The 12,701-nt window shown below is 55.1% G+C and overlaps 1 protein-coding gene across 1 annotated transcript; it reads right to left on the bottom strand.

Moving 5' to 3' along the window:
- Positions 1-5,367: 5,367 nt before the first annotated feature.
- On the bottom strand, positions 5,368-9,723 carry LOC119101960 (frequenin-1-like; the record flags this gene model as incomplete). Its single annotated transcript, XM_037225355.1, has 2 exons — positions 5,368-5,581; positions 9,622-9,723. Coding segments are annotated over 2 exons (267 nt in total), but the record flags the coding sequence as incomplete, so codon positions are not given.
- Positions 9,724-12,701: the final 2,978 nt, after the last annotated feature.

Genomic DNA, 12,701 nt, shown 5'->3' with positions numbered 1-12,701 from the left:
CCAGTGGCGACTGACAGCCGACATGGGTCATCTACATAACGTACATACTTCGAAAATACATTGTTGCCGATTGTGCCATGACCGTGGGATTCATAAAAGGCATCGGCGACCTCGGGTCCCGGCGACGGCAGTCCGTAAAAGTCGCGTTATGAGTTCCCGTGTCCGACAAGCCGTTGGTAGAGGGGCCGTGTCGAGCGGCTAGAGGTAGATCCATCGTGCGGAAGGTGCCGTCTTGGCCGACAGGGTAGGCTCGGTTTCGACCTGTTCAATGCAAGGCAAATGTCTCCACGTTGACTATAGTACTGTCCAGCAATCATCCCATTTTTTCAGGTTGTCTTAAAACACCTGCACTCCTGATTTCCCTTTCGGCAGCAGTTAACGCAATTTGAGCTGAAATCGAGCCATGTGACTGTGTACGTCGCGATCATCACGCTTGCTGTTTGTGACAAGCCTGTCACCATACGTTCATTGTCACTGAATCTTCACTCGAGGAAAATAACGCAAAGCAGTCTCAGCTGTCATAATTCACTCATGTTTCAAGCGCAAGGTTACACTTGGCCGAGCTCATGGGCCGCCCGTAGGTGGCTCTCTCCACTACCGTACCTTTCCACAGCGGTGACGGGACTAATAACGGGCGACAAAAATATTTGTCTGTCGCTGTCCATCGCACAACTAATCACTGGTTGCCGAAACGTGAAACAGTAACAGCAATATCACAAACGGGACGTGTTGTCATATGCAAAAACACACGGGACCGCGGGAACACATGAGACACGGCCCCTCACAACGCATAGCAGCGATGCGGCATCATCATAGCGCTGGAAGCTCTGAACGCTACTGACTGGCTACGACCTCAGTTCTTATGAACTTCTGCGCCGAAAATAACAGACATTCGATATGCCAGGGGTCTTGGTTGACCGGTAACATCAGGCAGTTGTTGGAATATCTGGCACTGAGCGGTAAAGGAAAGGTGGTAAAGGTGGTGAAAGCCCTTCCCAAAAATCCTCGTTGCATTTCGCCCACTTTGTTTCCAGTGAGCTATTTTGTCGTTTTATTTGCATTCTTTACATTGCACAACTGAAACAGGAGCCAGAAACCACAAAGTATGGATTTTTGTTGTACTTAGAAGTTCGTATAATACTAAACGGCAATAAACTGCTGCATCGAATAGTCCATCTACGTCATTTATATTATAAAGCCTAATTAGACGCTTTCTAAACACATGACACTCAGGGCCATTGCCAGACTAACTGGGATTCAACAGTGACGTTGGTTTCATGACTCCGTGGATTGAACACCATGTTAGGTCAAAACAGGGTCAGGAATATGTACTGATACGGCTAACCGATGTTCGCCTGGCGCAATTTCATCTTGTCTTCAAATCGGTCCGTGAAAACTGAAATAAAACCGGCTTGAGTTTGCCCGCTCGCCGTCGTTCGGAGTGATAACGCTGCCGTCTGGCGTCGCTGTCTTCAAAGACCTCGCGACGCCGGCCTCGCTGCTCATACCAAGCGAATGCCAGCGGGTGGACGACGACTACGTGTCGGATAGCTATGGCTTCGTATGCTTCATGAGATGGACTGGTACGTGATAATGGTAGACCGGGCCGTGCATTTCATCAGGATAATTCAGAATTGACGCTCGGAGCGCATTAGCACCTACGCCACCACAAATTTATGACTTGACGGATTCTTTGTTCGTATTGCTGGATCCGCTAATTCGCTCAAAGAATCAATCTAAAAAAAATATTGCACACATGAGCATATACCGCAGTCTAATGCTTGAATTTAACGAATTCGTTGTCAATGGCTTTCGGAAGCTTCTTTACACATTGTTTGACCACGTGTAAAGAATTCAAGCCACCTCACATGGATGGCCGGGCCAATCCAAGTTTGTGCCCCATTTCGCTCAACCCCATTGAACATTACAGAAACCCATACGTTTCCTGAGAAAGGAGCCCGTGGGTAGGGGTTGGGGATGGGACGCTGGGGGGGAGGGGCGCTGGGAGGGGGAGGGGGGAGGGGCGCTGGGAGGGGGGGGAGGTATGTAGGGGGGACGGGGGGATGGGCGATCATATTACCGTTTCTGGTCAAGGGCTGAAGAACTCTTCGGTCACAGACCTGGGCGCCTACCGGCTGAAATTCCGGCGATACGGGATGAGGTCCCCTGTTGGGCCGGGAGCAGCTCGGAGAAATGCATCACGCATCGGTCTACTACCTCACCGAGAGGCCCTCTGACCGGGCTACATGGCACGGTCACGGAAAACGATACATCATCTTTTGCGCGGTGGCGCTACTGTAGTGGTTAACGCGTCTTGGCTAACCATTGCGCGTCTGAGCACCAATAGGAAGAGCGTTCGATTCCCCGCGTTGTCCGCCCTTCCTGCCGGTGTGGGAGGCAGGCGACGCCATACAGCCTCAGCAGCTGAGTGCGTCGTAAAGCTCCAGTGGCACACTCACCATTACCTTCTGCCGGCGTGGAGAGTTCAATAATTGCAACATGAACACCAATCCGACTTATGGGACACCTGCCTGAAACAGAGGAGGAGGTCTCCCGTTCGGTAATGGCTCCCGCCTTTAACGTCTCATTTGAAACCACTTATCGTCATTTCTCATGTCTTCCTTCTTTGATGGAGACCCGACCAACGCAAGAGGCGATTTGGTGTTCGTGGTCTCCTTCCCTATCCTTGTTGAATAAATGAGCCCCAAGCCATATAATATTGTTTCAGGCACGGTAGGCCTCTTAACGACAAAGGGGCACCTCGTTGTTTCAGGGGCCCGACCACCGCACCAGGTTTTCGGTGAAAGTCACAGTGCTCGGCCTTGTGGCAATCTCCTAGGTTCGGTGCTGGAAAAATCCTTGATGACGCTAACATCAAGTGATGAGTTCAAGTCAGCCAGAGATGCGCAAGTGGAGAACAAAGGTCGCTGCAATTGCCGCTGATGATAAAACTGGATCTACACGTAAACAAGTTGAAAAACGATGCAGTCGCGAATCAGACAGCTCAGCCTTGGCCACCCATTACCTCTTTCTGCTATAGTGGAAGGCGCCGCCATTGAGCAACAAAACACGGGCAAATCCCGGATTGATTGGGTAGGGATGAGCACACCGGCTCCTGCGAGGCCCCACACAGATAGCGGTCGTTCGTCTCCGTAAATAGGGCGGTTGTTGGAAAGGCACAGCGTTAGTGGCGCCAGCTGCCTGTATCTCCTTTGTTCATACAACTGCGTCGTAGGCTGTAACGCATCCTCTACCCTGCCTTGACCGGGAGGTAGGGGAAAATGGGCAACCTATTGATTGGCCGCAGTGCAGCTGGAAGACGAGCTGGGATGAGGCGAGAGCTGGGAAGCCAGACATCTCGCCACTCGTCATCATATGGACAGCACTTGCTGACATGGTCAATCACGAGCGCTCCATTTCAGCTCCGATTCGAATGGATCTGATCTGTCCTGATATGAACCGAGCCACGGCACTGACAGACCCGTCACGAGCCACGGTGCTGACAGACCCGTCACGAGCCACGGCATTGACAGGCTCGTCAGGTCGTATGGTGCTTATGCATGCACCCGTCTTACTGACAACTAAATGGAGGACAGACAACACGTGACAGAACCCTGGAAGGATTTAAAGTTCGGTTGAGTGGGCAACGATAGGATGTTGCGTGTGAAACACGAAAGAAGATTCTGCAGGCAGGGCTCGTTAGCCAGGTGGCGGCGCCAAGCTCAGCAGACCGTAAACGGGGATGACAGAACTGGATAGAACCGAAGCGACGGGACACTTAAGGCTGAACCGGAGCAGGGATGTACTAACCTCGCTTCGTTAATGCCCATTGGCTGTGAAGTCATGATAGCAGTATAGCGGCCTGCAGTGTTCTGTGATTCCCATGTCGCCCTGCCGCCAACGAAGCCGACAGCTGTGAGCCCACTCGGCGACCAGTGCTGCGGCTAGTCGTTCCGGTCCGCTGCCGCGTGACATTGGCCGCAGGCGGCGCGTGACGAAGGCGGCGCGGCCGACCTCTGATGGGCCCAATGTCTCGCCGGCACGCCACCAGTGATCAATCCAGCGCTAGAGCACGATCGATACAACCACCGCCCAGAAATCACGCGCCGACGACCACTTCTCTCCTCCGCTGCGAGCTCCGGATTCAGATTCCAAGCTCTTCCTCAGGATTCCGCCTGGCGTGCCGTGCTCATCAGCGACGGATGCAGCTGGAAATTTATTTCGCACAATGTTGAACCCACTTGCGCGTCGAGCATGCAGACACATGGACAGGGTGCGTGTCATGCGAGCGACTCCACCGCCGTGTCGTGTGTCACAGATAACCGGTAAAACCTTGATTGCTTAGAACCAACTGCTCCGGGTTACTTTTCACACCTTTGACCTTTTCAAGCTGCCCTCATACCAGTTGCCTTTTATTCTGTCAACGCTGGGGCTGGTCCATTAATAAAGTAAGCTTACGGAAACCTCCCAGCGCCCACTTGGGCAATTTCAAAGGTAGTTTTAAAACTACTAAAAAAGTTCATCGATATTTTGTGTCTGCTTTTAAATTGTGATGCGATAACTTTCCATTTTCCTGAGAGCTTTCCGGCACTCTGGAGTCTTTTCAATCCCATCGCCTTTCGATTACGTTCAAGTTGGAGTCAATCTTGATTTCTGAACGTCAATAGCACCCACTGCCCGCGAATTTAGACAGCGAACGTGAAATCGCAGTGTTTTGAGCTATCGACCGCAAGCTACGTGTACAGTTACACTGGCACGACAATAATTTACATTTACACTTGAAATATTATTGAAATATCCATGGAAAGAACCAATCACAGACGAACGGATTTCTCCATTCTCAGATCGATCATTAACTGACACGTTGGCGCAACCACCCATGACGCCCTCCCCACCACCCCCTAGTGAACATTTGAATGGAATAAGTACGAAGATAAGTAACTTCCCGACCCTCCGGGAGAACACACGTCGCAGCATGCGATGACCGGGCGTCTCTGGCCCTTGCTGTCGCTACAGCCCGCTGGGCGTGCTCAGAAGGCTGGAGCAGCTGTGCCAGCGGCGCGAGAGAAAGTAAGCGCGCGCCTCGAGCGCCCGTAGCGGTACGCTGCGCATTGCTCTGCACCAGCTCTCCCGCCAGATGATTGCGCACAGGCCGGCTGTGACGGCAGCTCTGCCTCCGGAGGCGGGTCCGCCCTATCGGTCTGAGCCGTCGCGGTGCTCTTCCATGCTCTGGCGCTGCTGCTCGCGTCACGTGCTCCCGCCGGCGCCGCCCGCGCCGCCCGGGGGCGCCCGCCCGGGCGAGCGGCGCCCCCAGCGCGGCGGCGCTCATGCAGGCTGCGCCGGCTCCACGGCGACCAGTCGGTCGCGGCGGCGGCGGCGGCGGTCAGAGGAACTCGCGCCTGCCGCCCGGCGAGGGTCAGTTGCTGGAGTCGCAGATGCTGAGCGCCTGCACGATCCGGGGGTCGGCCTTGGAGCCCTCCTTGAACTCCTCCAGCGTCAGCTTCTCGTCATTGTCCTTGTCCATCGAGTCGAAGATTTTGTCGACACGCTGTGAGCTCTTCTCGCCGTCCATCGGCTGGCCCTGAAACGGAAAGTATCGGACGTTACCCGCCGGCGCCTCAGAAGGCTGCCCCGGGTGCCTCCGAGCGCTGATGCGGCCGAACGACGCCGATAAACAGCTGGGCAATAAAAACCTTTGCTATCCTTAAGGAACCACATCCGGGGTTTTATTTATTTTATTTATTTAGGTTTTATTTATCTAGTACCCTCGCCGATGGGAGGTATCTCTAACGCTTCTCTAATGTCCTTTTCCTGGACTGACAAAACACAGATCAAGGGTGAGACGACGTCCGCTGTCCGTGGAGCTCCTGGCCTGTGTTGTCGGGACTGCGCGGCGCCTGCTGCTCCGCCTCGTTTGCCCCGTTTGAAGTCGAACAGCTCATTACGGTGTTGGCTGCCGCCAGTACCGTGGCACGCCGGCAAACGAATCCAGATCGGCAGCTCCAGGTCCACATTCAGATTGACCGGGCATCATCGCGGACGCCGTCAGGACATTGGCATCTGCCATCTGACGCCTGGCTTCAGGAAATTGGCTGGAAAGTGGCGGTGCGCGGACAGTGGCGCCCGCTCGTCGGTCGCCGGTCCAGTGGCTGATGCTTCCGGCACCGGATCGGTCAGGATGGAGCCCATCTCCGTGCGGCGTCGCCGCCGGAGAGCGGTGCCTGGCGAGGAGTGCCGCACGCCACCGGCCGTCACCGGGCAGACGGTGTCGCGCGAGGCGTGACGGCACGGGTCAGCGGTCAGCTGCCTCGAAGAGACGCGCCTGAGGAGCGTCACGGGTCAGCAGGCCTTCCTGTCCTGATGTGGAGGCTGCAGAGTGTCGGACGCAGGTAACGCGACGGTTGACGGATCCAGCCGACGGCCGAACCCCGTGTGCAGTTCAAGCCGACAGCCGAGCCCCGTGTGCAGTTCCAGCCGACGGCCGAGCCCCGTGTGCAGTTCCAGCCGACGGCCGAGCCCCGTGTGCAGTTCCAGCCGACAGCCGGGCCCCGTGTGCGGTTCCAACCGACGGCCGGACCCCGTGTGCGGTTCCAGCCGACGGCCGGGCCCCGTGTGCGGTTCCAGCCGACGGCCGGGCCCCGTGTGGAGTTCCAGCCGACGGCCGAGCCCCGTGTGCGGTTCCAGTCGACGGCCGGGCCCCGTGTGTAGTTCTAGCCGACGGCCGGGCCCCGTGTACAGTTCCAGCCGACGGCCGGGCCCCGTGTGCGGTTCCAGCCGACGGCCGGGCCCCGTTTGTAGTTCCAGCCGACGGCCGGGCCCCGTGTGCAGTTCCAGTCGACGGCCGAGCCCCGTGTGCAGTTCAAGTCGACGGCCGAGCCCCGTGTGCAGTTCCAGCCGACGGCCGAGCTCCGTGTGCAGTTCCAACCGACGGCCGGGCCCCGTGTGCGGTTCCAGCCGACGGCCGGGCCCCGTGTGCGGTTCCAGCCGACGGCCGGGCCCCGTGTGCGGTTCTAGCCGACGGCCGAACCCCGTGTGCAGTTCCAGCCGACGGCCGAGCAGCCCCGTGTGCAGTCCCAGCCGACGGCCGGGCCCCGTGTGCAGTCCCAGCCGACGGCCGGGCCCCGTGTGCAGTTCCAGCCGACGGCCGGACCTCGTGTGCAGTCCCAGTCGACGGCCGGGCCCCGCGTGCGGTTCCAGCCAACGGCCGAGCCCCGTGTGCTGTTCCAGTCGACGGCCGAGCCCCGTGTGCTGTTCCAGTCGACGGCCGAGCCCTATGTGCAGTCCCAGTCGACGGCCGGGCCCTGTGTGCAGTTCCAACCGACGGTCGGGCCCTGTGTGCAGTTCCAACCGACGGCCGAGCCCCGTGTGCAGTTCCAGCCGACGGCCGAACCCCGTGTGCAGTCCCAGTCGACGGCCGAACCCCGTGTGCAGTCCCAGTCGACGGCCGGGCTCCGTGTGCAGTTCCAACCGACGGCCGGGCCCCGTGTGCGGTTCCAGCCGACGGCCGAGCCCTGTGTGCAGTCCCAGTCGACGGCCGATAACACGCCGGCGGAGGGGTCGTTTTGGAACCACTCGCTCGCGTTCAACTGGGGCTGTCCGTGCCGTTGTCGTCGCCGGCCTCGTTTGAGCTCAACAGACCGCAGCTGGCGACCTTAACGTTGGTTTGGCAACTTCAGACGGAGGCCGTGACAACTTCGGGCCGGTCGTGGATGGCCACGGCACTGGACCGCATGCTTCAGTGAGCGACTAAGCTGCGTCACGGGCCTTGCGCTTGGTATACAGCCCATAAAGTCCATGTACTTTGGGTCACGTTGGGGGCTCACTTTTAAAATCCTTCCATCAAAGATTGAGCAGATTATAGACAAAGCTCAATTTGACGCTACATTCGCTTCATGGCTATGACAGGTCCGCTAAATGACTTTCAATGCTGCTCTGGCCTTCTGTTTGGGTCGTCTTCAGTCTGGCCAAGCTGGAAAGAAAATGCGGCTGGAAACTAACCGATCGAAACATGCCCGCTCTGTGATGCAGCCCACTAGGCCATAAAATGAAAACGTTGAATCATGTTGGGCATCACATCATACACACACACATTGGAACGATCTGTAAGCGTAATAACTCTTTCAGCTTCAGCCATTATTTAGAATCATGCAGGTGACGCTCAAGCCATTGAGGTGAAACGAATGTTTTTCGTTTGGTTATTACACACCACCAAGCTTGAACACTCAGACGTTCATCCATCATCTTTATCACGTTTATCGGGCGAGCTAGACATCATTTTTTATACCAAGAGTGAGGCTTATGATGGTGGATGTTTTTCACTGACACTTACTCAAAGTCTTATCAGTTACTGCTGCTAGCGTACCCATGTGTATGCTGGCATATCCATATGTATGCTGACACATCCATGCGCACCCCGTGCTGATACATCCATGTGTACCTCCGTGCTGATGCATTCGTGCGCACCCATGGTAAAAGCATGTCTAGGTGTGTGGACACATAGTTCATGTAAATAGGAAAACAGCCACTTTACATACAAAACACTTAACACCCCAGGGCAAAGAACAGACGTGAAGCGGTGACAGCGAACGCTCGCACTGCGAAATGCTGTATAATGGGGGCACGATTACCAAGGGCGTTTTGCGGCGTTCAAGTGACGATCTTCTATTTCCGACAGTCCCTAAACTCGTGTCCTCATTTGACCTCCCCTTAATGCCGCCATGCATCAGACATGGATCGCCGGAAGTCACCCAGAACACTTACCGTTTGCGGCCCTGTAAGCACATAATTTAAGAGCACGCTCTTATCAAACTTCGCGACGGCTGAAGCGCTCCTGCACTTCATCGATCGCATCAAATGCATGTGTGATTTGTTGTTAAGCCTGTATATGTACACCATTTATGCACACACACACACACACACACACACACACACACACACACACACACACACACACACACACACACACACACACACACACACACACACACACACACCACACACCACACACACACACAACACACACACAACACACACACACACACACACACACACACACACACAACCACACACACACACACACCCACACACACACCACACAACACACCACACACACAACACACACACACACACACCACCACACACACACACACACACACACCACACACACCACACACACACACACACCACACACACACCACACAACACACACAACACACACACACAACACCACACACACACCACACCCACACACACACACACACACACACACACACACACACACACACACACACCACACACACACAACACCACACCACACACGCACGCACGCACGCACGCCACCACCACTCACCACGCCACACACACCACACACACACATACACACGCACACACACAGACACACCACACACCACCACACACACGCACACACCACACACACACACACACACACACACACATCACACGCACACACCCACAACACACACACCACACACACACACACACCACACATATATATATATATATATATATATATATATATATATATATATATATATATATACATATTAATGGTGGCAAAGATGTCTGCTGCGACAGTGCAGCTCCCACCACATGCAGACTTACCACCATCTGGCAGATCGCCTCGACGATGTTATACATCTCGGCCCGTGTGATGAACCCGTCGTTGTCGACGTCGTACAGGCGGAATGCCCCTGCGGAGCGTCCCCATCAGTTAGCTTCAGCCACCGCCGTCACTTCGAGAACAGCTCGCCCGTTACGTGCAGGCCGACTGCCTGTAATCTCAGCAGTCATTCAGGGCTCGTTCCCGCTTCGTCGCAGCCGTTTATGCAAAGTGACTATCTGATGCGATATTTTCAGGAGCGGGCCAGGGCACGGGAACGATGGAGTGGATTTGATTCTTGTCGTCATGCTTCGCGGCACTTCAGAAATGTGGTACCCATTGCGATGCAGTCGACCGAGAGCGAAACCCCGCTCCCGGAAAAATAAGCGGCGGAGTGGCAAAAAACTAGGACAGAAAGAAAGAAAACATGAAACTCGTAAAGCACGATTATGTAGAAATACGTTGTCTGGTGTATCATCACCAGGCTCCGACCAGCACCACGTTGCTACCATTTTAATGATAGCCTGCCATCGCCAGACCTCGCTCGCGTTACGTTTATATATCGGACACGCACGTCAGCCCTGACGATAAATCCGATCCTCCGCCGTCCTCCAGAACCCTGGCGCTGAATCCGATCCTCCGCCGCCGCCAGAACCCTGACGCTGAATCCGATCCTCCGCCGACACCAGAACCCTGACGCTTAATCCGATCCACCGCCGCCAGAACCCTGACGCTGAATCCGATCCTCCGCCGCCCTCCAGAACCCTGGCGCAGAATCCGATCCCCCGCCGCCAGAACCCTGACGCTGAATCCGATCCACCGCCGCCAGAACCCTGACGCTGAATCCGATCCTCCGCCGCCGCCAGAACCCTGGCGCTAAATCCGATCCTCTGCCGCCCTCCAGAACCCTGGCGCTGAATCCGATCTACCGCCGCCGCCAGAACCCTGACCTCGCCGCTGACACTGAGCCCACCCACGGCGGAGCTCGCCCAATCCCGGGTCTCGCCGCTGCCGCTGAGCCCATCCACGGCGGAGCTCGCCCGATCCCGGGTCTCGCCGCTGACACTGAGCCCATCCACGGCGGGGCTCGCCCGATCCCGGGTCTCGCCGCTGACACTGAGCCCATCCACGGCGGGGCTCGCCCGATCCCGGGTCCCGCCGCTGACGGCGCAGACCCGCGGCGATCCGAGATCCATTCCGGCACTCACATTCGCCGGCACGGCTGGGACGCGGCCTTGCATCGAACGAAGCCAGAGCACCCGGGAATGGGACACCAATACCTTGCGTAAATACAGCGCGGTGTTGCTGGTCCGTTTCCGGAGACTCCACTGCGAGACGACCGGCAATTTCTGAGGACCCGCTGATGGGATGTACGACAATGACAGCAATGCTGAGGGTGCCCCTGTTTGTACGGACGCTCATCCCTGCCGGCCACGGTCACCTCACGGAAGCGCTGACCTCATAACGTGGTGCATTTGTGGCGCTCGCCACGCCGCAACGTTATTAGCTCCATGAGAACAGATATGGCAGGGGATGACATAAATGGGTGGGGGAGCCCAATGCGTGGCGTGATCTGGTTATAGCGAGACAGCGCCACAGCCCTCATAATTATGTTCAGCCACCCTGTGTCTCATGACAATTGTCAGCTTAAAGGAATTGGGTCCACCGGAAGTTCATATCTAGTTGCCTAGATAGCAAGTTGCATCATCTCCCCTATATTAAACTGGCATCTCAGGGTTATAATGACACCCTTTTTGCCATACCAGCCGTTACAAAAGCGTCAATGTTTTGTGCCTTGGCGTTAGCGCAGAACAAACTGAAGAGAAACACCTGAAGCGCCATTATTTCTGCTCTACATTCGTTATATAAAAAGAGCGCTTCTGGAATCGGAATTTTGCTTTCGCTTTGGCAATCTGAAGAAGAAAAAATACTCTATGGTGGACCCAATCGCTGAAAGGGCCTGAGTTATTTATAGGTAGCATGTATAAATCACATCCTCCTGTCTCTCCCAGCCAGTAGCAGCAATAACACATAGACCAGACTACGATACAATAGAATATACGCCCGGGATTTGCTATGATTGGAGTGTCTAAAGTCACTAAAAGAGAGTCACTAAAACGCACGCACGTTGCAGTCTTCTGCCTGTTTTGATCTGAGTGTGCCACAGCGGATGGTCACTGTTTTCCTCTCTGCGCTGACGGCACTTCTGAACCTTGGGGGCACTTAAAAGCTGTTTAAGAACTCTGAAGGGTAGAGGAGATAAAAAGCCGTGTCAAGCCAGCCCTTGTCAATGCCGGGATGCATAAATAACAAGAGGCAAAGCTGCATTTTCAAATTTATATTTTCAGTCACGTTTGCAGAGCAGAACTGAAGGTTGCGCACGGTGTTGTGTGGTACTGAACGTATTCGAGGATACATCAATAGGGTAATAGTATATTTAAATACAAAACCTAGGTATCCATTACTGGGCATCTCTTTTCGAATTCACATCAAGTAATTCGGTCGAGATCATATGCGTCTAACCACTCGCGAAGTTGTACAATCCGATTTCGACCAACGCTTGAAGAGCTACCGCGTGATTGCCGTGCAGCTGGTCCAGTTTCCTCGCACATCCAAGTTTTGCTGGTTTTCTGATACACACACACTGCAACCACGGACCTTCCTGAGCATGGTACGAAACTCCGGACGGGATGCATCTCTGAGCTGAGAGCAGCGCTGCATCAGACGTCTGCCGTGAAGCGAACGCGTCTGTTGTGCTCCGAATGTGGCTCGCTGTACCGGTCCGGTCCGGCGCGGTCTCCGGAATTTGATGCTTTCCACTTTGTTTTGACAGCACTTAAGGTATTAGTCAACAGCTGTGGATGAGGTTTCGTCTACCGTGCCTTCTCTGTTAATCACTAGTTATAAATTATGTATCGCATGTTCATCAACACCCAATTTGTGGGCATCTAAGATCGTGTTGGCACAAACTTTGCAGTGCTGCTTTCCAACAATGTTAGATCTGGTGACAGGTAGCAAATTTTACACCGAGCCGTGCGAGGGCCGCCAACCACCCTCCCCTTCGTCCCGAATTTTACACCGG

This window comes from Pollicipes pollicipes, unplaced genomic scaffold (genome assembly GCF_011947565.3).
Source record: "Pollicipes pollicipes isolate AB1234 unplaced genomic scaffold, Ppol_2.1 Scaffold_5164;HRSCAF=6101_pilon_pilon_pilon, whole genome shotgun sequence".
NCBI lineage: Eukaryota > Metazoa > Arthropoda > Thecostraca > Pollicipedomorpha > Pollicipedidae > Pollicipes > Pollicipes pollicipes.
The sequence above is the reverse complement of the archived record's forward strand: the minus strand, read 5'-3'. Positions and strand labels throughout refer to the sequence as shown.